Source organism: Eurypyga helias, unplaced genomic scaffold (genome assembly GCF_000690775.1).
Source record: "Eurypyga helias isolate BGI_N326 unplaced genomic scaffold, ASM69077v1 scaffold25553, whole genome shotgun sequence".
Classification (NCBI taxonomy): domain Eukaryota; kingdom Metazoa; phylum Chordata; class Aves; order Eurypygiformes; family Eurypygidae; genus Eurypyga; species Eurypyga helias.
This window is the reverse complement of record NW_010242221.1, coordinates 49,648-71,771: the sequence shown is the minus strand read 5'-3', so window position 1 is coordinate 71,771 and position 22,124 is coordinate 49,648. Positions and strand designations below refer to the sequence as shown.

Sequence of the window (22,124 nt, the reverse complement as noted above, 5' to 3'; positions counted from 1 at the left end):
TCTCTCTTCCCCTACAGATCAGCCAGCATCACTAACCTGTCCCTGGATCGTTCGGGTTCACCAATGGTGCCTGCCTACGAGACATCTGTCAGCCCCCAGGCCAGTCGCACACATATGAAGGCAGAGACCAGTGAGGATGAGCGCAAAATCCTTCTGGTACCGTTCAGGCTTCTGTTTCTCTTGCTCTGTGAAGACAATGAAGGTTGTCTTTCTTATCTCATGCAGCTGGAGTATCTTGCTGCCTTTAGAGGCTCTTGTCTGAGCACTCTTACCTGGACCCCTCCTCCAGGTGGTGCAGGGATGGAGGATATTGATGGTGCTTTGGACACTTCTGTCTTCCTGAAACAAGTCTTAGTTTCATGTGGTGTTTGCATAAAGGTGTTTACAATTTTAGTCTTGGGAAGTGTGTTATGCAGTGTGGAGTGGGTGTATGGTGGCTCCTTGTGGGTTAAACCTGTCATGGTTGTAGCTGTAACACAATGACCTGATTCTGTATTTCTCCAAGTTCAGATTTTCCCTTTCATAAACCACATTAATTGGAAACTTCCAGTGATTGCTTCAAAATGGTTACACCGTGATGAATGAGTTAAAGCTGTTGCAGCTTATGGGGCCAAAAGGAAACTTGGCCCCTCCCCTTGTTTTCAGAATAAATATAATATTTTGTAGAAGGTTGTGGTGACGAACTTGTTCGAAGAAAAATCAATGTGTAACTGTGTTCTGTGTAATCCTATTATCCTTTCCACACAGAGGCAGTGTTGTAGGTGCCAGTTACTGTACAACACTCAGTAGAAAACAGTTTCTTTGGGGGAAGTGTTTCCAACAAATGGGGCAGGACAGATGCAGAGAAAGGAAGGTAGTGGTTTTCACGCATTAAAAGATCCAAGATTGCTCCCCATTGCCAATTTAAAATCAGGAAGGCCAATTTCTGTGGTGTTAGGCCTGCTGCTAGCAAAGTGCATGCAAGTACTCCTGAGGGTGCAGAAACACTCCAGTTTCTGTTCAGTTGCATAACTCCTTTCCAGGGTGCACTGTAAGTGGGAAAACCATGTGAGGGAGAAACTTCTAAGGCATGCCTTTACACTAGCGTGCCCTGTGAATGTATGTTAATGCAGGAAAAATGAAGTTTGAAATGCTGTGAACAGAACTTGGCCCAAGATCATCAAGTCCCAGTGCACTTCAGCTTCACTTTATTTCATTTTTTAACTGTTTTCTTCCTTGGGGGAGAGAGGATTGGTAGTATTCTATCTTCTGCTCTTACATGAACCGAAGCAAGTTCAGTTAATGTAGGATTTTCTGTGAATTCGCACTGTTTGTTTAATGCCCTTACCATGTGGAGCTGACTCTGTATCAGGAGTTAATTTAAAGGTTAACATGGCATATTCACAAGACTAATGAACTTTGCTCATGAAATAAAAGGTAGGGGAGGATGTACATACACTGGGGTAAGCACATTTTTCTGTGAACTAGAGGTCAAAATCCTTGAGTTGAAAGGATTTGCTGTGTTCTGCCAGTTTGTCCAGTTTACTGAAATCACCATGTAAGTTAACGGTAAACTACAAGGCAGCTGAACTGTGGAACTGCCAGTTGCAGCAAATCTTGTGATCCTATGACGTGTTCTGTTATGGTTCCATTTGACTCTATACCTGGTACAGAAGGGGAGCTGCTGACATTGATTTTAGGATAATAACCAGGACACCCACTGCTGGAATTAAAAGCAGAAAGCCAGTCCAGTAACAGAAGTGGAGCAAAACTCTTGGATCTCAGGGCACCCTTGGCAGAGTGCAATAATGTGGGTCTGGCAGTTAACTGGAAAGCTGAAACCAGTTAAAATTTAATTAAAGTTTTCTTTTCCCTCTGTTACACAAAAATAGAATGAGACATTTGAGACAGCTGCAGTGTCTCTTTGCACCTCTTGGAGCGCGCTGTTCCTCTCTCAAAATAATCCCAGCTCCCAGTTTGCACTCGGCACAGCACAATCCACTGTTGCAAAGCCAGGGTGCATATGGGAAAGCAAAAATGGCCAGGTACAGAGAGACAGCTCAGTTTGGATGGAGCGTAGCCTACACAAGAGTTGGTGCACATGCTTAACAGGCTGAAAGACAAGTTTGAGGTATAGGCTGAGGTGTTCCAAATGGTGAGGGGAAAAAATCCACAGGTTCAAAAATGGTTAATTGAGCTGGGGGTCGGGGGGAGGGGTATACCTTTTTTGCATAGTGGCCAAAGATAACAGTGTCTAAAAAAGGCCTGATACTTGACAATAAAAAAGGAATTCTCAATTAGAAATGGTATCCCAGCACTTGAATGCAGCAGTGTGCGTTGCTGTGTGTCATTATGTCTGGGCTTGATAACGGACTAGTAGGCCTCACAAAACCTAGGCTGAGCACAGATGATTCAGAAAAACCGTCTTCCAAAGGATGAGTTTCATTGGCCTCTATACATACCACCTGAGTTTGTGAATAGGGTACAAGAGGGCAGTACAAAATCTTGCCACATTAAAACCAAAAACCCCTTAACTCTGAGGGTACCTAGTTTTTTTATTCCTTGCTCTTGACTTAATGTAAAAGGAAGGATATAAGGAGCTGATCTCATGTCTGCTGCTTCTGTTTGCACCTTCACATAGGTTGTGCAGAATGGCTTAGTTTTTTGTGCCTGTTTGTGGAGGGCTCTTATTCTAGAAGCTGATCTGAGGGCCTAGGTTGATGCCCTTGAAACCAGTGCAAAGGTTAGACTAGTAAGTAACTTGCACATCTCCCTGTCCAGGACTCAGTCCAGCTGAAAGACCTGTGGAAGAAAATCTGCCATCACAACAGTGGGATGGAGTTTCAAGACCATCGCTACTGGCTGCGGACACATCCCAACTGCATTGTGGGAAAAGAGCTGGTCAACTGGCTCATCAGAAATGGGCACATAACCACAAGGTAACCCTGATGCTTTAGGGCAGCGGGCGTCTCCTGTCTCTGTGATAGGAGTCTGTGAGTTTTAGCTGACATAGGGTACCTAGACTGCAGAGATGGATCCCTTTGCCAGGAGATGAGAAAGAAAAGAAATTCAGATATTTTCTTTACTGCCTACCGAAACAGGTAGGGCTCTGACTCTGTGTGGCCCAAACCAACAGGACACATGGGGCTGTATGGTTTGGGAGATGGTGTGGGAGGCAGCTAATGGGACAAGGATGACCCAAACTGTTGGAGAACAGTGAGTGTATTTCAAAGACTGTCCAGAAATATTTGCTGATAGTCCAAAGGGCAAGTTTGTCCCTGGGATCAGACATGACTAATAGTGTTTGATAGCTAAATTTTTGGTGGGGCTGGTAGGCTCTTAACCTTGTAAGTGAGTATAAAGAACCTAGTGTATTTAACTATGTGAGGGGGATAAAACTGAGATGGTTCTTAAGTGTAGAGCAATAGTCCTTACTCAGCAAAGATGCTCAGTATGTATAACTCAAGCTAACAGTATTAGAGGAGCACAGACGTCTTAATTGTCTGATGGACAACTCAGCTGAGTTTAGAGTATTGTCAGTCTCTTCATCTAGCTCCATACTTGAACCAGTACACTCTGCTGCCTCTCCGCAATATTTTAAATAATGTCTGGTTAAACATGGCAGTGGGGTACTGATGAGTCAAGTAGTGCATAGCAAATGGCTCTTTTGTAGCATGCTTGTACCATAAACCATGTGTGTTTAGGACTGGGCTTAGGAAACCATCACTATTCTTATACCTCCAGGGTCCAAGCTATTGCAATAGGACAGGCATTGGTTGATGGACGCTGGCTAGAATGTGTCAGTCATCATGATCAGCTCTTCAGAGATGAGTATGCTCTCTACAGACCATTACAGGTAAAAAAAAAGTGGGAAAGCTATTGGTCTTTCTGGGTTTGGCTGCTGATTAGAATATTTTCTAACCCTGTTCTCAGCAGGCATTGTGCATTTTCTAAATCAGCTCTTCCGTACAGAAAATTGGGGTCCAGACCTTTCTCCATAGTTGTTTAAAGCCTGAGGAAGCTGCATTTGCCCAGAAACCTTTGGGGGTGTCCTCTATGGAGGATGAGTTGTTACATATAACACTGCCTGAAGTGGAGGAAAGGGTATCTAATCTAGGTCAGTGCCTCTCATGGTGGACGTCTTCCACAGAGACCTTGGGATGGCAGAGTCTGTGCTTGTGGCAGTTGTGCTGTAATGTGCAGAATCGAGAATCTGTGTGCATTTACTGGTGGCTGCAACACAATGGTGGTCTTCCATTTCAAAATTTCTTCTTCAAAAACTTCTAAAGAATGGATATTTTAGATATACAGTATTGGATCTTCTTATGAATTGTATTGGTAACCTTCTTCTGATTTCCAGTGATGGCAGTAATAAAAGAATTCAATACCTTAACCACATGATGCAAGGTTAGGAGGGGGTCTTTGTCATGCCTCCCAAACAGGACTGGCTAACTGAGGGGGAGGCAGGCAACCAGTGACCTATGGTTCCTAAGATGCTATCCTACTGTATTTCATAGCAATCAAACTTGCTGTGGGGTAAGAGCAGTCATTGGCCTAAGTGATTGGATTTGGTTTTTTTTTTTTTTTTTAACTTGAGCAAGATATCTCTGTAGCCTCTGTTACCTGAAAGCATTCAGTTGAGGGTATTCCATGTTCTGCAGCTTCTCAGAACAAAGAATGGCTTAGCTGTCCCATGAACCTCAGACAGAAAGCTTGCAGCCATGAGCATCTTGCCTTCCTTGTGCATTTCAGCTCTTGGCCACAGTCACATGGTCTTCCACTGAGATTGCACTGGGCTTCATCTGGCATCTCAGCTAGTTAACTGCACTGTTTCAGTTTGTTATTAAAAGCTTGCTCTTAACTAGCAAGCGCTTGTGGATCCTTGTTTGTAACTATTTGTAAGGGTCTTGCATTATTCAAGGTTTAAAGCCATATCTTATTCTCATCAGCTGAAAGCACTGTCTGAGCTCATTTCTCCTGGAGAAGAATCAGGAGAAACAGTGTTGTTGACTCAGTTGCTTGCTGCACTCACTGTAGCCAAAAGAATCATAGTGAGAACTTCCTCTTGAGGTGACTGGAGGCATCAGGATGGCTGATGGCAATTGCTTAGATGCGTTTGCTTTGATACAGTAGCTCCAGCTAGAGCCTGACTTGTGAGTGAAACTTAGAACTACTTTGATCAGTCATACATTTGCTCCAGTAGATTAGTTAGCCTTCACCAAAAGCTCTGTGTGCTGGTTTCTGTGCAAAGGATATAGTCATCACCCACCTTTGCTGGGGATAGGAAGCATTCAAAACTGCTCAGCTGGATGTGGTGACAGAAAATATGCAATAGAATAAACTTGCCACTTAGTCACAACTTCTGTGGAGGTGGAGAGGAGGCAGAGACTAAGCACATGGGAAGTGTAAAGAAATACTTGTTTCCTGTCCCAAAGATTTCCTATTTCATGCCAAGAGAGACGTTTCTGTGACCAACCTGGCTCAGCCTACTGCGAGTATCCTCTGACTTTAAAAACATTTGATCTGCATTTGTAACAGACTGCTTTCTAAGGCTGCTTAATGTTTCAGCAGAGCTGCACTTTAACATTTTTTTTTTTTCCCCCCTTGTCTTCTAGAGCACAGAGTTCTCAGAAACCCCATCTCCAGATAGTGACTCTGTGAACTCAGTAGAGGGACACTCTGAGCCATCCTGGTTCAAAGACATCAAGTTTGATGACAGTGACACAGAGCAGATTGCTGATGAAGGAGAAGATAACTCAGCCAGTGAGTTTCACCTGAGTCTTGTTCTCACTCTGACTTCTCCCCTGTTATCCCCAGTCCTTCTGGACATAGTAGTTTAACCATGTCCTGCTTTATGTGTGTGTGTGTTTGTATGTGTGTGCATGGGGCCGTAAGGATCTAAGCAAACTGTAACCCATCTAGTCCTGCAGTTTCTTATGATGGATACAGTATTTTGTATTTAGTGGAACTGGTAAAGCTTCATACCTCTAATGGAGGAGAAGCATGTAAATTGCTGCCTTCTGTTTCTCAGGCAAACTTCTGCTTCATTTGGGCCCTATAGTTATGCACTAAAGAATGCCCAGTATGTCAGCATGCACACATGAAGATAAGACTAGAACTATGAAAATACTGTATTCCTGTAGTATTGGACACTGGTCTTTATGTATTAAAGACTATTTTTCTCCTCTCCGGTACCCTCATGATACCCATTTGAACCCTTCTCCTCCCTGTATCTTCCCCCTTACCCAACACTAAAAGACTCTGCCAGCCCTAGCAAGCGCACTTCAGTCAGCAGCTTCCAGTCCACAGTGGACAGTGATTCAGCCGCCTCCATCAGCCTGAACGTGGAGATGGACAACGTGAACTTCCATATCAAGAAGCACTCCAAGTACCCACATGTGCCCCCTCACCCTGCCGACCAAAAAGGTATGAGGTAGTCACCAGCTGGAGTTGCACATGATGGAGAGCTGGGCCCTAGTAAAACTGACCCATTTGGACACTACTTTGGTAGCTGTCTTACAGAGGGGAAAGATGATGTTTAGCTGGCACTCGCTTGCAGTTTTGAAATGGTCACCTCTGGGGAGGCTCAGACTTGTTGAAACACCTTCTCTGCAGCGTGTGTAACTTCCCCTGTGACTTTCTCTTTGCAGCTGAAGTAGTCTCCTGCCCATACATAATAGGGCAGATCCACATATACAGTTTTTGGCTAACTGGGGTGGAAAAATAATCCGTGCATAAACCAGTTTGGTATATGTCTCTACAGTTTGAGATTAAGGTAGAAAAGCAATCAAGAAAAAAACCCCATCCAAACAACAAATGAACTTGGAACAGTTCTGTGCTGACATCTAATTGCACTTTTATAAGCTTGCATTTGACAGAAGAATCTTACTGATGAGCAATAAGGCCTGACTTAGTCCGTATGTGTAACATTCATTCAAAAGAAGATCCACTTAAGTGAAGTAGGAAGAAATTAAATACTCAGTGTTGAAGGCTTGTTTTGAAATTTTTTCTCCTAAATAAGTACAAAATTGAAAGACTAGCTATAAGCAAAATCCTTATGGAAAAAATAATGTGCCTGCCTGTTGACAACTGCATTCTCTAAATTGGACGAGGGCTGACTGAAACCCAGGGCTTGCCACTGGCTTGGGTCTTGTATATTCTAGTTGCTTTACATGCTGGGTAGCAATTGATGTCTTTGTTCTGCTTCCTTGCCTAAGGTTACATGAGCTTTGTAGACTTCTATCTTGGGCTGTTTCTAAGGAGTTTCTTATTCTTAATTAGTGTTTCACCCCACCCCTTCACTATTTCCAATTTTTTAAAAGATGATCCAGTGTTAAATAATTTAGATTTCTTCTAACAAATTCATCTTTCTAGAAAGTCCAACTGATCTCCTATGTTGTTGTGGGTCGGAATGCAAGACTTCGCTTATGCTTGCATACGGATTGCATTTTCTGAAACTCTGAAGTGGTCACTGAAGAGAGGGAGGGAGGAGAACTGGTCACAACTGACTTTCGAAGTATGTTAGACATGGGAGAGAGAGTGAGACAAATTAGAGAGGTCATTTATCAGTACCTATTGTAGTTACCATTCATTATTTACCAAAAATATGTCTAGAAGAAGGGATATCTAACCCTTATTTTTCTGTAAAAGAAAGGAGCAGAGCAAGCTTGAAATTTCAGATGGTGCCAGACAACACAACAATAGGGATAGATTGTCAACACTACTGACACCATCTTCTTATTGGTTCCTTTTAGCTGGTTTCCAGCTGTAGCCGTAATCAAAGGGAAAGCTAATGCATCTGCAGGCAAGGAAAGGTGTGGAGAGGGAGAATATATCAATGATATCCTTTGAGGAAGAAGGGATGCTGGATTAAGTGAGGTTGAAACAGGCCCAGGTGTGCTGCAGTATCCTATGAATTTACAGCTGTAGCAGGTTTATCTTTATCAGGCAGCAGAGCAGGCAGTAGTCATTTTGGTTCTGGCCAGTGTTAAAGGGCTTGTAGAATGATAGTCCTGGTTTCACACATATCACAGTCTTTATCTCCTTACACAAAGAGCAGTAGATGATGAAGGGTAAACATAAGGGAGCCTACTTCTACCAGAAGCTGTTGAGCAAATCAAGAGTTCTCATAGCCAGAACTGAAGCTCTTGTAAGAAAGATGGTGAGAATCGAGAGTGCAGAGAAGATCAGCAGAAAAGGCAAGTGGTGAGAGGACTGAGAGACACTTCTGCCTTTGTATTACATATGTTGGCAGCAATCTGCCATCTTTGGTGAATCTCTGCTGACTGGTTTTTTTTATCTGTTCCTGGAATGTGTGGTCTCTTAACCAGGTTATTCTGTACGAGTGTAATTAGTAGTAGAAAACTGGGAACAATTCCTTTTAAGAGAATGGATTTCCCTTGAGGGGAAAGTATCAGTAATATACTTAGAACTAGGGTAGGGTGGAGATGTGAGTTGTTTAAATGCATCATGGAGAAGTAGGTATTATTCTACATTTTAAAAAAAAATCTAAATGCAGAGGACTTACTGCACTTTTTTTGTCAGCAACTTCCCTATAACCATTATGGACACGTATTTTTGGCTTCATTTCATTGGAATTATCTTTTGTCCTTAGACAGGATGACAATGACTTAATTTTTGTTGAAATAGTGAAGTAAAACTAAAGATCACACCCACCTTATGAGGCTAGTAACTCAATTTCCTCACAACTGTAAATTACCATCACTGGGGGAGGACTGGCAGGACAGAACACCAGTGCAGGTCAACTTTGAGCTAAGTGGTTAGTGGGTTTTTTCAAATGATTAAGAGAGATGCAACTTCCACCAGTCACAAAGGTCAGCTGCTTTGAAACAAGGGGCTGTGATGTACCAGCTGTGGTGTAGAACGCAGTGGTTTGTATATAGTCTAATGGCAGGACTTCTTGTGATGTTACAGACTGACTAATGTCTGGTGTGTTTCCATGAAATTCTGGTGACTCCAAGTTAGCTGGCTCGTAGTATCTTACGAGTGAGTATAGTGACTCATTTATAGTATCATCTGCCTAAAAACAATGGCACTTTATAGAGTGTATCAAAATGGGAAACAAAGTAAGATTGCTTTCTGCATTTAAATTGGGGGAAGAGATTACGTGATTATTTAAAATGTGGGGTTTATTTTGCTGTTTCTGAAGAGGTCATTATCAATATGGTAACCTTTATTTTCTGAATGTGCTTGCAGCCAGATATTCTTACTCCTAGTAGCAGATATTTTGGTTAGCTAGTTTTGGATGCCTGCCTCTAGTTAGGAGGGTGTGAGAGAAGAGGATCTGAGTAACCATGACACAATTCCTTATCACCATTGCTTGCTGAGGTTTAGCATGCCATTGCCAGGAGCCATTTTGGTGCACTTCTTTTGAAAAGGTGCACCTCAGTTTTCAGTGGGTATCTGTGAATACATGCATCCTTGATTGTGTATCTAGAGGAAAAGATGTGGTTGCTGGCCAGTCTGTATTGATGTTTAACAAGAGCAAGCCTTAAGGTTTAAGAAATCTGGTTTACGTTGGAGACCTGTGAATTTCTGTGTGCATTGTGGTATTTGATTCCAATGGTACCCTTGAATATCAGACCTAGGAATTTGCGTGTTCTGGGGTGGGATTGTTTGGTTCTTTTTGTTTTGGTGAAGCTGTTCAGGGGAGTTTGCAAGATAGTCTCTTGATAGCTAACTGCTTGCAGACAAGGCTACAAAAAAAAAAAATGCTGCAAGAACCTCTTTCCCCTGCCGACACTCTGAGGAGCATGATGCATGTAGGAATGATGTGAGGTAAGAAATCTGTTAGGCACTCTTGCTGTCTCAAACTTGCACCTATGAGTGTGTTACCATACCTCTTTCTGGATTGAACAGATATCGTATTGCCCAGGGGGAGTTCCTAACATTTGAAGCAAAGTTATAGGAAGTGAAGCTGTATTGAAGTGTTCCTGGTTTGGAGGTGCCACCTGTGCAATCATCCAGACCATAACTAAGGTTAGGTTTCGGCAGGGGGTAGCTCCTGCCTTGGCCATGCCAGGCAGGGATATCAGTGCTTAGGGTAAGAGCTGCTGCCCTGGGGCTGTTGCAAGGTGGAGGGTGATGGAGGTGCTGGTATACATGCTCATGTGTAGGTACAGCGTGGCAGGTCTTTCCGTAGGTCGTCTGTGGATTACTGAATGCAGAAGGTGAGCCAGTTTTTATCAAGCAGTAGGTTGCTTGTAATGCTAAACTCTTCATCTAAGCAAGAGCTGAAAGGAATCTGCAAATAACCATCAAGCTGCAAGGAAGGCTTGCAGCTTCTCTTTGGTACACTGTTCATCTGTTGTCTGTTTGCAAACTGGGCAACTGCAGACAAGCTCAGATTTTTAAACTGGTGATGTGTAAGGAGTCTCTTCAGTGCTGCTGTTTAGAGACCTGTGATTGCTTGTGTCCTGTCAACTTTCTGTTGCTTTCTGCTGGTGTCTGAAGGCTGCGTGGCTTTGCATTTTGTTTGTGACAGTAGGTCTAGACCATTCTCAGGAAAGGGTTAGCTTTGGACTTTGAATCATCATGCTGTATTAGCAGTTGGGCTATTGCTCTTGTTTTCCCACTGTACAATTCCTTTTTGTAGAAGCAAGGAACCAACCAAAGGCACAACAAGCTAATGGCCTTTGGAGAAAACAAGCTTTTTGTAGCCACCCAGCCTGCTTGAAAGGTCAAAATCTAGCAGGCTAAACAAATGTAGTAGATAGACCCTCATCCTATTTGCCATATGTAAAGTGATACATGACTCTTGCTTTCTGTTGTTGCTTGAAGTACACCTCTGTCAGCATGGATTCCTTAAAACACTTTAAACTGTTTGAGACTTTAGACTTGCAGCTCTTGAAAGGCAAGACTGTCTTCTGTTTCCTTCAGTGTGTAAGACCACTGTGGCTTGTCTCTCCCTCAGTCTGAGATATGTCATTGGAGTATGAGAGCAAAATGGCTTCTGAAGCTGCATTTTTAGAGCAGGGTGAGGAGGCTGTTCCCTGCTTGGACGCTCCTGCGGTGTCTGCTCACAGATTAACACATTTGTATTCAGATCTAGGAAAGCGTGGTGTGGGTCAGTTGGAAAAGCAAACCTTTAACTCCTAGTTCAGTCTTTGCTCATGCCTTTGTTTTGTTTCTTCACAGCACTATTTTCTTGTCATCTTAGAACTTTTTGATAGAACAAGAATGAGAGGATATTCTTGTCTTGACCACTCATCAAGCTCTTGCTAAATTGGTGACTAAACATGTAGATGAGTAATGCTGCAGCTTCTGGTGTGGGTGTGCACATTGTAATTATATGGGCGCACCAGTGTAACCTGTCATTTTTTTTGTCTCCGCCTATCTCCCTCTTCTCTCTCCTTTCAGAGTACTTGAATCCTGAAAACGGAGGGCAGCAGATGTTCTCTATAAGTGATGCTTTTATTAAAGGTAAGGAGAAACTTCAAATGTTGCTGTTGTGTGATTTTAATGTAATGATGAAAACTCATTACTCGTTTATTACGGCATTGACCCTTTAGAAATATTTACTTGGTAGTAAATCTGAACTTATCTGTGGCTAAACTGATGTGTAAACTATACTCTGACTTTTTTGAATGCACTTTCAAGCTTAAACTTCTTTCACTTCTCAGATGTCTTCATTCAGAAGCACTCAAAGAAGAGCTTTTCTTTTTTTAATTAAGTAGCAAGTCTGTTCACAACTTCCCCACCCACAAGCTTATGTAACAGACATTGATTTTTTTTTTTAACCTTCTGTGCAGGCAAATGGAGATGTGATATGGTTAATTGCACTGCTTCTACAGAGTAGCTTAAAGCTTCATCTCTTAAATCTTTTGGGGTTTCCTGTCATCATCACCACCACCACTGCTTCTGAAGTGAAAGGCCATTAGAAGCAGTTGTGAGTTTTAAAACCCGTGTGCCTTCTGGTATCATGGCCAGGTGCTCCTGTGGGCTATTCTCTCCCAGTTAACGCTGTTGATTTTGGTAAGCTCAGAAGAGGAGGAAGTAAGAGGGAAACCTCAATGTTTGTGCATGCAGAAAAATAAAGTCTTTGATTAAACTAGTGCTTAGTTTTTAAGTGAGCTTTTGCAGGAGAAAGGAAAGAGGAAGAAACAGTGTAACTGCTGTTAATTTTCTATACAGCTAATTTTGAGCATTGAGCATCTTGATTTTTTTCATTAGTCCTGCTCAGATTACTGTTATATAAGGATTTTGCAATTGTATCATGCACTTTGAGAAGTTTTAAGCTTAACTCTGAAGGCTTGCACACTTGCTGAAGACAGTTTATGCCCTACTAGCACAAATGACTTGTAATATAATCAGCCATTATGAGAATGGCGAAGTTTATAACTTCCCTTTAGAATATTGTAATACCTGTGTGGGGAAATAACCTAGTAACTCTTCAAAGCGCAGAGTACTGTGCTGAAATCTTGATACTCCAAAACAGAGAACAGTTCTAAGGGGTTGCTACATGATATAATGATTGAAAGCAGAAGGCCCCCTCCCCAAGTGAGGACTGTCTTACACTGTTGAAACATGCTTTCTGTTTCCAAAACCCGAAGTGGCTATAGTTTATGCTGACATTTAGGATTGAAGAAATTTTGTTCAGTGGATACAGCATTCATTAGCATCCTGTTTATCGTGGCAGAGAGATACCTGTGTATATTACGGTGAGGTGAGAAGATGTGCTGAGATCTTTTGAAAAATCTGTGCCACTTTCTTGACAGAACATCTTTGAGAGTTCTGTAGTATTAAATACTGTGATATAGGCTAGATGAACCAGCCTGCTGGCAGCTCCCTCCGTACCTGAGCAGTAAAGAGTTGTCTGGGATCAGGTCTGCAAGACACATAAAGGTCTGACATGTGAATTGGTAGCGTAGCATTTCTTTAAAATATGCTTGGAAGATGTGCTAAACAAGGCCTTTACCAAGATGTTTTTGATGCTTGTGCTGCAGCCTGAATAAAATAACTAGATCTTTTAATGACACTTACATGTAGATGTCTTCAAAGCAGCAGCTTTTTGTGCATCAAATTAGTGCCTCTGACCAATGTTCTAATTACAAAGACATTATGATTAAGTAGTATGAATATACAAGTTATTTGGGATTTGCTGCATATCATGTATCCCTATTTTGCCTATAAATTTTTTTCCTTGTCTTAACAAACTTCGTAACAGTTCAATTCCAGAAGAGAAAACAGTATGTTCTATACAGGCAGTACAAGAGTTTTAGTAGCTCGCTCTTGCTTTGTACACTCACTACTGTTATACTCAACATTGTTTGCTGTGTCATGTTACCATGATGTCTTAGACTCAGTATTTCAAGAGGCTTGAACTTAATGTCTTAGTAAATTCTTTTGTTTTCAAAGTAGCCTTTCAGTAAGATGCAGGCATTCAACTGTGACCTTATATTAACAAGGTTTTTTGTCTCTTGCAGAGTCGTTATTCAACAGGAGGGTGGAGGAGAAGTCCAAAGAACTCTTTTTCACGCCCCTAGGCTGGCACCACAGCAATCTGGATCTGCTGAGAGAAGAGAATGGGGAGAAGCAGGCCATGGAAAGGCTCCTGTAAGAAACATGTAGAGAAAAGGAATTTGCATATTTTGAGTAACAATTCCTGAAGCCCCTCTATTCCACCAGCTTTCAGTGAGATTTGATCTTGATGATTTTTAGTGGACAATACAAGGAACTAATCTGCATTACGAAAACAGCATTTTTACAGTATATTTTGATTGGTTGTTTGTTTCCTTCCCCCCCCCCCGTGGTTTGTTTTTTTTTTTTTAGTATATTGAAGTACAGGACCAGAGTTGACTGTAGAACTTTCTAGGCAGCAATTCCTTCAGAGGATTTCCTGCACTGTAAATGTTAAGGAATTTACTTCTGAAAAGTGACTTTAATTACTGCTCTAGTTTTTTCTCACAAGAAATCTGGTGGTTTTGCCTTTTTTACAGGTCTGCTAATCACAACCACATGATGGCACTGCTTCAGCAGCTTCTGTACAATGAGTCTCTGTCCCTGTCCTGGAGGGATATCATTGTACCTGTGGTCTGCCAGGTAGTTCAAACTGTACGGCCTGATGTCAAGAACAGAGATGATGACATGGATATCCGCCAGTTTGTCCACATAAAAAAAGTAAGTTTCAAAGCATGGATGTAGAGAAACAAAAGGATGCAGCTGTTGGTAGCACCTCTTGCCTGAAGAGTCCTCCTTCATGCTGCCTCCAGCATGTTCAGTGGTGTAACTGGCCAACACAGCCTTTGGATAAGATGGACTTGTAAAAAAGCTGCACGGAAATAATTTTACGTCCTCTGAAAGGTGCTTTAATGCCCTGGATCTGACCTCTTCTGTCAGGCTCTAAGCTGCAGAAGATAGCAAAGAGCAATGACTCCATAATGACTTGGTTCCTTTTTTGGTTTCTGCTTGGATTGGAGATGTACTGAATGCTGGATAAGTAGCTTGCAGGACCCTGTGTAGCAATCTATTGCCCTGTAACTATCCATTATGGAGGACAGAACTCCTCCCATGCCAAGTACAACGACTTTCTTCAAGAGGAAAACTTGATTGTTATGGGCTGATACATCCAGTTCTGCCAGATGGCTGAGTGTTGATGCTGTTGAACTGTAAGGCTGTAGTTGTGGCATGCAGAGTCTCTTCTGAGAGGCTGATATGAAGCCAACATCCAAGGAGCTAGTGTGACTGAGGATCAGATGCTTGGGCCTTTTTTTTTCCTTGGCAAAATTCACTTCAGAAGGACTCTTTTTTGGAAGCTGTGTAAAATGAGAGCCTTATGGTTCTGGTGGTGGCTCTGTGGCATCTCATCAGGCAGCATCAGTTGTTGCTGCCTCTTCTGAAACTCCAGTTCAAAGACCAGATGTTCAGAGGTGAAAGCTCTGTGTAGCTGTTTGCTGTTTTCACATGGTGATAACAGAAATGTTAACAGAAACCTGTTCCATGTTGTTTATTACTCCTGTCATTGGTTGTGTCTATAGGCAACACCGGTCAAGTGTTTCTGTTCAAGTAGTAGATACAGGTTGGTCTGGTTTGTCCCGACCCCCTTTCTCTTTTGTTTCCTTACAACTTACTTGTTAGTGGAAGTGTGGCATGTGCCAAGGTATATGCTCCCCATGGCCTATAGAAGTTAGGTTCCCTTATTATCTTCCAGAGTGTACCTGATTCAACAAACAGGCATCGCTTGGGAGGGGTGTAGACATATTGGAACTTAGTAGTTGTTTTCATGTTGTTCTTAGTTTGCCAGACCTTGAAGGAAAAGAGTTGTGTGTCCAGTATGTGATCATTCATCTGATAGTAGAGGGTGTAGCTGGAGCTTGCACGTCAGCTACAGTAGGTGTTCTTTGTGTCAGGCTTACTGCATTAGAAGTTGTGGGAGTGATGGTTATGTGGGATATGATGGTTCTAAAATTGTTCTTCGCTTTGTTAGATCCCCGGAGGAAAGAAATTTGACTCCATGGTGGTGAATGGATTTGTTTGCACTAAGAATGTCGCACACAAAAAGGTAATGCAGGCTTGATAGTCAAGTGCTGGCAATAGTGCATGCTGAGAAAACAAGTGTGCTGTGACTTCCTTTTTGTGTCGTGAAGCTTCTGTCACCACGCAGGAGGTTTGGGAGCTTTCTCCAGTTTGAGTCCTTAAACAAAATGGTTTTTAAAGTATTTATTTTCCAAACCGTTTTCTTTTAGCCTGAAGATTCTAGGAGGGGGGTTACTTTCCTCACGTACATATAGAACAAGATCCTTTCCACTCCTACCACCCCAGAAGGCATCTATTAATTACCCCAGGTTTTAGCCAGAAGGAGGCCTTTGTGGTTCTGACTTATGACAATATAACAAAGTCTTTAAATAAGACAGGAGGTCAAGATAGAAGTGATCTGGATGGAGGCTCCAAAGGGAATCAGGACTTGGGGTTCTTGGTGACTGTAGAAAACTCTAGCATTGCACTCTTACTGTACAGTACCTGTGAAATTCCAGCAGCTAGGTGTAACATCTTCAAAGAAGGAAGAATATGTAGTTGAGTCTACGGAGTGGGGATAGCTGAGCCACTTTTTTGGAGGTGGGGGGGAAATCATCTCAATCATGGGAAGTCTGTCTTTTTTTTCTTGTGTACTTCTTCCCTTCCAGGTGCTTGTATTTTTGTTTTAATGCTTTTTGTGTCTTTCGCAGATGAACTCTTGCTTAAAAAATCCCAAAATTCTTCTGCTGAAGTGCTCAATTGAGTACCTCTATCGAGAAGAAACGAAGTTTACTTGCATAGACCCTATAGTACTTCAGGTAAGAGCATGCTTTTGTTCTTTGTTAAAATTGCCTGAGGTCTGGTGATTTAAATGAAGTGACGATCAGTGCACATCTGACCTTTTTCAGTGTGTAAGATGGAGTTGAGTTAGTGGGATCGCACAGGAAAGAACAAAGTTTCTTCTTCTAACAGCTAGCCTAGAAAACTTGTGCAGTGAATACAGTACGAACTTCTGTAGACTTGTGCTGAGTGTTTTTGTCATCAGGTTATGTGTATGGAGAGTGATCTTGTGATCTACACAACTTTAGAATACATGGGGTTTTTTAAAGGTACACTGTAAGGGATGTATGGTTCAGAAGGTCAGAACTGGATAAGGTTTGGGTGTATGAAGAAATCAGAGTTCTTAGTGTAGGTGAGGGTTAGGTTGCACCCGTGTTATTTCTGACAGGCTTGAGAAAATGGGACAACTACCTACTTAATGAAGTGACAAACTACAAAATGTCACTTTGGAACAGGTACCCTGACCCTGTGAGCAGGGAGGTGCCTTAACTATTACGGATAGACCTTTTCTGTAACCCACTGCATTACTGAGAATCAGTCTTCAGGTGTTTGCCAGGATACTCATAACAAGGTTATTTGGTGCCCTACTGAGCTTGGACCGTGATTCTTGTTTCTGTATTTGACTATTTCCTTAGCCTTTTAGACCACTTCTGTTTGGTGATTAATAAACAGGATTACAGGGATGAAAGCTTTAACAATAAAACTTGTCTCTGTCAAGAGACTCTTGTCTCTGAGTTGGATTTCTAGTAAAAGCTTAAACGGAGACCTGTTCCCTGTCTGAGTGGGGTGGATATGTCTACTGTACTTTCTAAATATTAGTTTCCATGATTATTTCAGTGTCTGCTTCAGAACGTGATCATAACTGCTGGCAAACTGCTTTTGAGGTGTCTTTCTCTTGTGCAGAACACTTAAAACCTGACTGATAGGAGCTGCAATAAGAGAAATGAGAATACCTGACTTGGGAAGCTGTATCTTTCCTCTAGCAGTGTAGGCCTTTAGTTCTGATAGAGTTTCAGCCCTGCTTTCTCTTTTTGTGCATGGTAATAAAAGGTCCGTGAGGGAGGGCAGTGAGATGAAGCCAGAAAGTGGGTGTGGTTAGAAGAGCGATTTAGTAGTGCACAGCATTTGAGATCCCACTCCAGAAGCACTATTCCCAGATAAAGATTAGGGACTGAGGGCTCTGTCTACAGACTCAGAGGCATAGAGCACTGGGTGTACTCTTTGTGAATGGACGTGTGTCTGGGTGCCAGCACTCAAGGTTAGCATATATCTGAAGGTGGAGAACACAATGTTGCTAACAGCTTTGGTTTGGGATGCTCTAACGGTAGCAAGTTTTGAACATAAAGCCTTTTTCCATGTATGAAGCGCATATATATGTTCGGGTTGTGCTGCAAGTCTAACTTCAGGCTGTCATTGGACTATATGCTCACGTGCAGTTAGTGCGTGTAACATTGCTGATAAACTGGGTGTTGTGCTGTGGGGGTGGGTTTCCCTGTTCTATGGGAAAGCTCAGTACATAAATGAGAGAGAAAGTAATATTAACCATTTAAGCGTGTGTTTTCAGATGGGTTTGTAGTAGTTAACTGCCATACTTTGTTCCTGTTTGCAGGAAAGGGAGTTCTTGAAGAACTATGTACAGCGGATAGTTGATGTCAGGCCTAACTTGGTCCTTGTTGAGAAGACGGTGTCTCGAATTGCCCAGGACATGCTTTTAGAGCATGGTATCACTCTGGTCATCAATGTCAAGCCGGTGAGCATTTCTTGTCAGTCAGACTGGGCATTGTGGTGGATATCTGTAACTTTCCCTTGGAGAAAGCAGAGAGTCTTCTTATTTTCTTATTTTCTCCTCTAACCAAACCTGGGCTTTTAAAATGGTACTTCCCTTCCAACAAGGCAAGACAGGCAAACCTAGAGAGTACATTTTCTCAGCTCTTCACAGCTATTCTGCTGTGTCCTTGCTTGGAAAGGCCTTGTATGCTGGCTTGGTTCCAGTTAATGCTGACTCCTATTTGTGGCAAATCCTGCATGGGTCCTCAGAGGTCCCTAGAGAGCCTCTCTGTCTCTGTGAGACGGTACAGACAGCCAGACAGAGGGGGATAGCCAACTGTGGGAGTTGGCTAAGCTCCTGATAGCCAGTACTATGCTGACTGCATTGTGCCTCCTGGAACATTTTTCACTTGAACAGGTCCAGATATCTCCAAGGAAGGGAACAATCTTACTTCTCACCAGAAATATCTACCCAACTGCTTTTCTAAGATTCTTGAACATCGTGGGTGTATGTTTAACCCATAGTTTGCATCTCAGTGAGAGGTTTCCTGGGTCACACTGGCGTTTTTATTGTTGATGTTTTTTTTAAGAGCAAGCGAAGGTTGGAAGTGTCCTCTTTGTGCTGTAGATTCTTACTTTTCTTTCCATTTTTACAGCAAGTGCTAGACCGGGTAAGTCGAATGACCCAGGGAGACTTAGTGATGTCAATGGATCAACTGCTGACCAAACCACGTTTGGGAACCTGTCATAAATTTCATATGCAAGTTTTTCAGTTGCCCAATGGTGAGTAAAGCTTGATGTGTCTTAGCTTGTGTGTGTGAAAATAGAAATGCTTCACTCCTCTTAACTAGATCTGAACTGCTGGGTGTCTTGTCAACTATTATCTTTCCTACTCATTTTTCTTTACTACGGTTACGTAGTAAACCTTTTAACCTCTATGGTTAAAAGGATGTTCTTAAGATGATACACACTAGATTTTAATTAGGCTGGCTTCTTCCTTCCAAACATGTGGGTGGTTTTTTCACCCCCCTCCACCTCCCCCCCAACTCTGGAGTTTGTCTAGTCCAACTTCCTGGTCCAAACAGGAAGGATTAATTTCGATACCAGATCAGATTTCTCAGGACTTTGTCAGCCAACTGTTAAAAGTATTGCAGAACCAAGATTTCATAGCCTGTCTGAGCACCTGTTCAGTTGCTTAACCATCCTCACCATAAAGGATTTTTCTGTGTAGAAACAGAGTATAGAATAGCCTGGGTTGGAAGGAACCTCTAAAGATCATCTGGTCAGACCTTAACATATCCAATCAAAATTTGCCTTGTTGCAATTTGTGCACACAGCCCCTTGTCCAGTCATTGTGTGCCTTTAAAAATCTGGTTCCTTTTTCTCTGTAATCCCCTTTACAGCGAAAGTCTGCAAAGGAAGAAAGGCTGCTTGATAGGCTACCAGGTGTGCTGGCATACATAAAAGTGGTTGATTCAGATCTTTGTGGGGATGCAGTCTTTGCATCTCTTCCACATGCCCATTTCCAGCCTTTCAATGGCACAAAAAAATCTTTTAGGCTTTTGACTTCTAAGGATGAGCAAATGTGCCTGGGAGGGTCGTGGCGGTTCTGCTTCGCTGCTGCATAGTCTATAGTGATCTTAGAGTATGCTGTTTAGTTCAATGTGTTCAATGTGGCCTTCACTTGCACTTTATGATGACTTGTTTTACCAAAGTGGACAAGTTTTATAACAAATGCTTGTTTTGTTTACAAAAGCAAGTTATTTCACTACAGTAATGTGAATTTCTGCAGCTGGATTTTGCTACCAATGTTACTTGCTCTTAGTTTCTGCTACAGTCTCCGCAGTGTGTGAGATACTGAAGGTTAACTGTAGTTGTCATCTTAACTCCTGTGTTTGTTGTTTTTTCTCTAGATCAGACAAAAACCCTGATGTTCTTTGAAGGGTGTCCCCAGCACCTGGGTTGCACTATCAAGTTGTGTGGTGCTGCAGAGTATGAGCTGGCCCGTGTGAAGGAGATCCTGATCTTCATGGTCTGTGTGGCTTATCATTCCCAGCTGGAAATATCTTTCCTTATGGATGAGTTTGCCATGCCTCCTACTCTGACCAAAAACACCTCCTTTCATTCCCTTATTGAGGAGCCAGCAGACGAAAACGAACAACAAAACCTCTTCAATGGCGAGGACTTCAGTACAGCAGTCAGAGACCTTGAACTGTCCTCTGAAAAGCTGACTGTAATTTCTGAGTCAGTGTCCACTGATGAAGTCAGCGTGCTTGAGCAAAGAGGTTTATTTGAGAGAGGTGACCAAGAGAGCAGTCATCTGGAAATGGCATCCTCAAAACAGCAAGAGCACCACAAAGTGGAGTTACCGTTTCCAGTGTTCAACACCATACCTCCTGCAATACCCGAAACATCCCTGCTGCCCCTCCATGGCATGGACCAGCACTTGGTCACGCTGGATAGTCAGATGCTGGAGCCTCTTCAACAGGCAGATGATCTGCATGAGTCCAAGAGTCAGATGAGAGTCTTCAGAGACCCTCTCCAGGATGATACTGGTTTATATGTCACGGAAGAGGTAGCTTCTTCTGAGGATCGCCTCAAAACTTACTCTGCAGCCTTTAAGCAGGAGTTGAAAGATGTCATTCTCTGTATTTCTCCTGTAATGATGTTCCGTGAGCCTTTTCTTTTGACTGAAAAAGGCATGAGGTGCCCTGCCCGGGAATACTTCCCTGAGCAAGTTTATTGGTCTCCTCTCCTCAATAAGGAATACAAGGAGTTGGAGAGTAGAAGGAAGAGACAATTATTGCGGGATCTTTCTGGACTACAAGGGATGAATGGGAGTATCCAAGCCAAGGCTATCCAAATCTTACCTTCTCATGAGCTAGTTAATACTAGAATAGCAGAACATCTAGGTGATAGCCAGAGCTTGGCCAGAATGCTGGCTGACTATCGGGCCAGAGGAGGGAGGATACTACAAAAAAGCACAGATCCCTTTGCCCAAAGGAAGGATGTGTCTAGTGTCCCTACTGGAAAAACTGAGAGCAGAACTGAAGAGGATGAGAAGGGACTGGCTCAGAGTGAATCCTCATGGTCTCATAAGGTAAGATTCAGAGCTATGTTATTGAAAACCCAGGTTACATCAGTTCCTCCTCGTAATACAGAAGGCAAACCAGAACTCTTTGTTGGGTTCATTTTGGTTTGTGGGGTGAATGTTGTGTGGTATGGTGGGGTTTTTTGTTTGTTTTTGTTTTGGAGTAGGTCAAAACTACATTTTAGATTGCAGTGCTCTGGGCTATGTGGGACTAGGATGTAAGGGACTATGGGATGTATACCAGGGACTATGTGGATGTAAGAAAGCAGAACAAGGGACTGACTGCAGATTTCCTTGAGAAGGGAAGAGGTTGTGAGACTCTTCTTTCTGAGAAATGCATTAAGTCAGTCAAGAATCAGTGTGTTATTGCCTGTTCAGCTCAGCTGTAAATGACTGATTTCTGAAAATAAGCACATGAAACTGCTTGTCTTGGTGATTTGTGTAAGTGTGACATTTTTGTCTTCAGAGAGCTTAATGTCATGGAAACAGCAGTAGGCTGTAATTACATTAAAGTGTTTGTAAAAGTTTGGGTGATCTGAAGAAATGTGAGAATCTCATAATGGATGAGGGTGAAATCTTCTTTAAAAAGTCAGAGCAAGGCAGTATGTGCTTGTAATTGAAATACTTGAAGTTTTGGGAAACTGCCATGAAAACAAATAACTTGTATCTGAGAAAAAGGGCATTGGGACTTTCTTGAACTGGAAGCAGTTCAGGAAAGAAGTCTATGAACAAGAGTAGCAGAACTGATCTCAAAATTGTCAAATGTTTTGGTCCCTGAACCAATCAATCCCCAAGTTCATGAGCAGAATTTTAATTGGTGCTTAAATGTAAATATATGTAGCTTTACAGGCTGTAATCTTACCAACTGAAAGACTAGGCCTTGTTCTGGATCAGACTGGTTGATGCTGTTTTAAATTTATTCAATGATCAAAGACAAGTATTTGGTAACTTCATAGTTCTGTTGGGCGTGGAA

At 42.3% G+C, this 22,124-nt stretch overlaps 1 protein-coding gene across 1 annotated transcript in view; it reads left to right on the top strand.

The window, feature by feature from the left end:
* Positions 1-22,124, top strand: part of PIKFYVE (phosphoinositide kinase, FYVE finger containing) — a 57,266-nt gene that overhangs the window by 15,992 nt on the left and 19,150 nt on the right. Inside the window, 14 exon segments of the mRNA XM_010149024.1 lie at positions 18-156; positions 2,761-2,918; positions 3,724-3,835; positions 5,595-5,742; positions 6,238-6,405; positions 11,359-11,421; positions 13,425-13,554; positions 13,938-14,118; positions 15,425-15,499; positions 16,164-16,271; positions 17,903-18,043; positions 18,717-18,843; positions 19,974-20,249; positions 20,310-21,160. Of these exon segments, the coding sequence (XP_010147326.1) occupies positions 18-156; positions 2,761-2,918; positions 3,724-3,835; positions 5,595-5,742; positions 6,238-6,405; positions 11,359-11,421; positions 13,425-13,554; positions 13,938-14,118; positions 15,425-15,499; positions 16,164-16,271; positions 17,903-18,043; positions 18,717-18,843; positions 19,974-20,249; positions 20,310-21,160 (2,677 nt within the window).